Below are 4,302 nucleotides of genomic sequence, written 5' to 3'. Positions count from 1 at the left end.
GGAGGAGACACAGATTAGATATTAGAAAAAACTTTTTGACAGTTAGAGTGATCAATGAGTGGAACAGGCTGCCACGAGAAGTGGTGAGTTCTCCTTCAATGGAAGTCTTCAAACAGAGGCTGGACAGACATCTGACTGGGATGATTTAGCGAATCCTGCTTTGAGCAGGGGGTTGGACCAGATGGCCCAGGAGGTCCCTTCCAACTCTACGATTCTATGATTCTATGATTCTATGAGATGAGTAGAAGATTTATTGGTATAATTTTCACCTATATAACATTGTTTGTTGGCTTTTTATTCCATGTTTGGGAAGCGGAGTGAACAAACCATTGAACACCATGATGCACTGGTTCATGCTATGAGGCTTTCGATTAGACTGTGAACTGTCATTATCTTGGTGAATAATTCAATATTTTTAAAAAGCTTGTATTTTTTTTGGACAGCTTGAGTAGAAATGTTCAAAAGTATAAAATTTTAGGATATTTTATTCAAAATTATTAATTGGTTTTATTTTTAGCAGAAGACTGTACCAGGAGATCAGACGGACAGCTGACCTCTTCAATTTTTAAATCTGATGATCTTGAGATCTCACAGGATACAACTGAAGTGATTGCTGTTACTCCAGATATATCATCATCCATTCACAGCAAAGATCTGTCATCTGATCCTATGAAACAAGTCCCATCTTTTGGTTCATTACCAACTACAAAGGAAAATCAAAATCACAATAGAAGCAGTAAAAAATTAATTGATTCTAAAGGAAAGGAGCCATTTTCATATTCAGAATATGGAAATAGTTTTCTTGAAAAGACTTTTCTTAATCGTGAAAAAATTCACATAAGAGAGAATAGATTTTCCTGTTCAGAATGTGGGAAATGTTTTACTCAGAATTCACATCTTGTTACACATGAGAGAACTCACACAGCAGAGAAGCCATATTCATGTTCAGAATGTGGGAAATGTTTTAGCCAGAAATCATATTTGGTTAGGCACCAAAGAACTCACACAGGGGAGAAGCCTTTTTCCTGTTCAGAATGTGGGAAATGTTTTATCCGGAAATCACATCTTGTTACACATGAGAGAATTCACACAGCAGAGAAGACATATTCATGTTCAGAATGCGGGAAATGTTTTATTGATAAATCAGATTTGGTTAAGCACCAAAGAACTCACACAGGGGAGAAGCCTTTTTCCTGTTCAGAATGTGGGAAATGTTTTACACGGAAATTACATTTTGTTAACCACCATAGAACTCACACAGGGGAGACGCCTTTTTCATGTTCAGAATGTGGGAAATGTTTTATAAAAAAATGTAATCTTGATATACATCTAAAAATTCACACAGGGGAGAAGCCTTTTTCATGTTCAGAATGTTGGAAATGTTTTATCCAGAAATCAGATTGGGATAGGCACCAAAGAACTCACACAGGGGGGAAGCCTTTTTTATGTTCAGAATGTGGGAAATGTTTTGCACGTAAATCACTGCTTGTTACTCACCAGAGGACTCACACAGGGGAGAAGCCTTTTTCCTGTTCAGAATGTTGGACATGTTTTATCCGGAAATCAGATTTGGTTAGACACCAGAGAACTCACACAGGTGAGAAGCCATTTTCCTGTTCAGAATGTGGGAAATGTTTTATCCAGAAATCAGATTTGGTTAGGCACCAGAGAACTCACACAGGTGAGAAGCCTTTTTCCTGTTCAGAATGTGGGAAATGTTTTACAAAGAAATCAGATTTGGTTAATCATCACCATAGAACTCACACAGGGGAGAAACCTTTTTCATGTTCTTAATGTGGGAAATGTTTTCTACTGAAATCAACTCTTAATAAACATCAGGGAAGTCATACGGGGAGCTTTTTTCATGTTCAAAATGTTGGAAATATACAAAACCAAAACTGATAAGTTCAATAGCAGAGCAAAAACTTATCTTTGGCAAGCAGGAATCAGACTGGTCTCCAAGAATCCAGCAGAGAAGTCACCAGCGACTCAGAAGGGCGTCGGCTGCCTTATATCCAGTCAGAAGTTCCTGTTACCCAGTCACCATCCACCTGATCAGGTGTTTGGTAATCAGCCTCACTACCTTCCTTCACCAGAAGAGGGAGATCCTCGGACACAAAAGATGAATGAACAGATGAGCTCACAACAGTACCTCCCCCTTGAGGAGGGGTCACCGAACCCTCAACTATGCCACCAGGGCGATCAGGGTGAGCCTGATGAAAGGCACGCACCAATCTTTCGGCATGAATATCCGAGGCAGAGACCCAGGAATTATCCTCCTGACCATAACCCTTCCACTTAACCAAATACTGGAGTCTCCGTCTAGCCAGGCGGGAATCCAGTATCTTCTCTACCTCATATTCCATGTTACCTTCAACCAACACAGGGTCAGGAGGTGCCACCATAGGAACCACTGGTTCAACAAACCTCTTCAACAAGAACTTATGAAACACATTATGAATCTTAAATGTGACAGGAAGAGCCAACCGAAAAGAGACCGGATTAATAATCTCCAAAATCTTGTAAGGTCCAATAAATCTAGGTTTAAACTTTGGAGAAGCCACTTTCATAGAGATATTCTTTGATGACAACCAGACCATATCACCCACCTTAAACTGGGGACCAATGGTCCTATGCCGGTTAGAAAACCACTGGGTCTTTTCCTGGGAAAGAGACAACTTATCCACCACTTGGTCCCAAATCTGCTGCATTCTTTCCAACACAGTGTCAACCCCTGGACAGGCAGAAGACTCCACCTGCCCTGAAGAAAATTGAGGATGAAACCCAAAGTTACAGAAAAAGGGTGACATCAAAGTGGCAGAACTAGCTCTATTATTTAAAGCAAATTCGGCCAAGGGTAAAAATAAGACCCAATCATCCTGATCAGCAGATATAAAATATCTCAAATAAGCCTCCAAAGTCTGGTTTGTTCTCTCCGTCTGCCCATTGGTCTGAGGGTGAAATGCAGAGGAGAAGGACAACTGAATTCCCAACTTGGAACAAAAGGTCCTCCAGAATCTAGAGACAAACTGAACTCCTCTGTCCGATACAATGTTCTCAGGAATCCCGTGCAAGCGAACCACCTGTTGCAAAAACAAGAGCACCAACTCTGAGGAAGATGGCAACTTATGGAGTGGTACAAGATGGACCATCTTAGAGAATCTATCACAAATCACCCAGATAACAGTCATCCTCTCTGAGACAGGCAGATCAGAAATTAAATCCATTGAAATATGGGTCCATGGCCTCCTGGGCACCGGCAAAGGCATCAACAACCCACTAGAACGAGAACAAGGCTTAGATCGGGAGCAAGTCCCACAGGACTGCACAACATTTCTGACATCACGAGACAAGGCAGGCCACCAAAAAGACCGACTCACCAAATCTCTAGTACCAAAAATACCTGGATGACCAGCCAACGCGGAGCAATGAACCTCAGACATCACTTTCCTCCTCCACTGGTCAGGAACATACAACCTACCACTGGGACAACGCTCAGGCTTATCCTCCTGAAACTTCTCCAGAGCATGTCTCAAATCAGGCGAGATGGCAGAAAGAACCACCCCCTCACCTAAGATGGCAGCAGGCTTGGTCACATTAGGAGAATCGGCCAAAAAACTCCTAGAGAGGGCATCAGCCTTAACGTTCTTAGTGCCCGGGAGAAAGGAGACCACAAAATCAAAACGTGTGAAAAACAAGGCCCACCTGGCCTGTCTCGGATTCAAGCGTTTGGCCGACTCAAGGTAGATCAAATTCTTGTGGTCAGTGAGGACCACAACTTGATGTCTAGCTCCCTCCAACCAATGTCTCCACTCCTCAAATGCCCACTTCATGGCCAACAGTTCTCGATTCCCCACATCATAGTTGCGTTCCGAAGGAGAGAACGTTCGGGAAAAGAAGGCACAGGGGTTCATTTTAGATGTTACAGGATCTTTTTGGGACAAAACAGCTCCTGCACCAGTCTCTGAAGCATCCACCTCCACCTGAAATGGAAGTGAGACATCGGGTTGTCGCAAAACCGGAGAAGAAGTGAACCTCTGCTTCAGCTCCTGAAAAGAAGAAACAGCCTCTGGAGACCAATTCAGCAAATCAGCGCCCTTCTTAGTCAAATCAGTCAATGGTTTGGCAATAACAGAAAAATTGGCTATAAACTTACGATAAAAATTAGCAAAACCCAAAAACTTCTGGAGAGCCTTCAAAGAAGTGGGCTGCACCCAATCATAAATGGCCTGTACATTGACCGGGTCCATTTCAATAGTTGACGGAGACAAAATAAATCCCAAAAATGAAATCCTCTGTACG

General features: G+C 42.4%; 1 protein-coding gene across 1 annotated transcript; it reads left to right on the top strand.

The window, feature by feature from the left end:
- Positions 1–454: 454 nt before the first annotated feature.
- On the top strand, positions 455–1,847 carry LOC141072523 (uncharacterized). Its single transcript, XM_073559795.1, has 2 exons — positions 455–464; positions 761–1,847. The coding sequence occupies exons 1-2, from the start codon at positions 455–457 to the stop codon at positions 1,792–1,794; spliced, it is 1,044 nt and encodes a 347-aa protein (XP_073415896.1). The 3' UTR covers positions 1,795–1,847.
- Positions 1,848–4,302: the final 2,455 nt, after the last annotated feature.

This window comes from Dendrobates tinctorius, unplaced genomic scaffold, assembly GCF_039654945.1.
Source record: "Dendrobates tinctorius isolate UK_male_01 unplaced genomic scaffold, ASM3965494v1 ptg000274l, whole genome shotgun sequence".
Classification (NCBI taxonomy): domain Eukaryota; kingdom Metazoa; phylum Chordata; class Amphibia; order Anura; family Dendrobatidae; genus Dendrobates; species Dendrobates tinctorius.
This window is presented reverse-complemented; position numbering and strand designations above follow the sequence as displayed.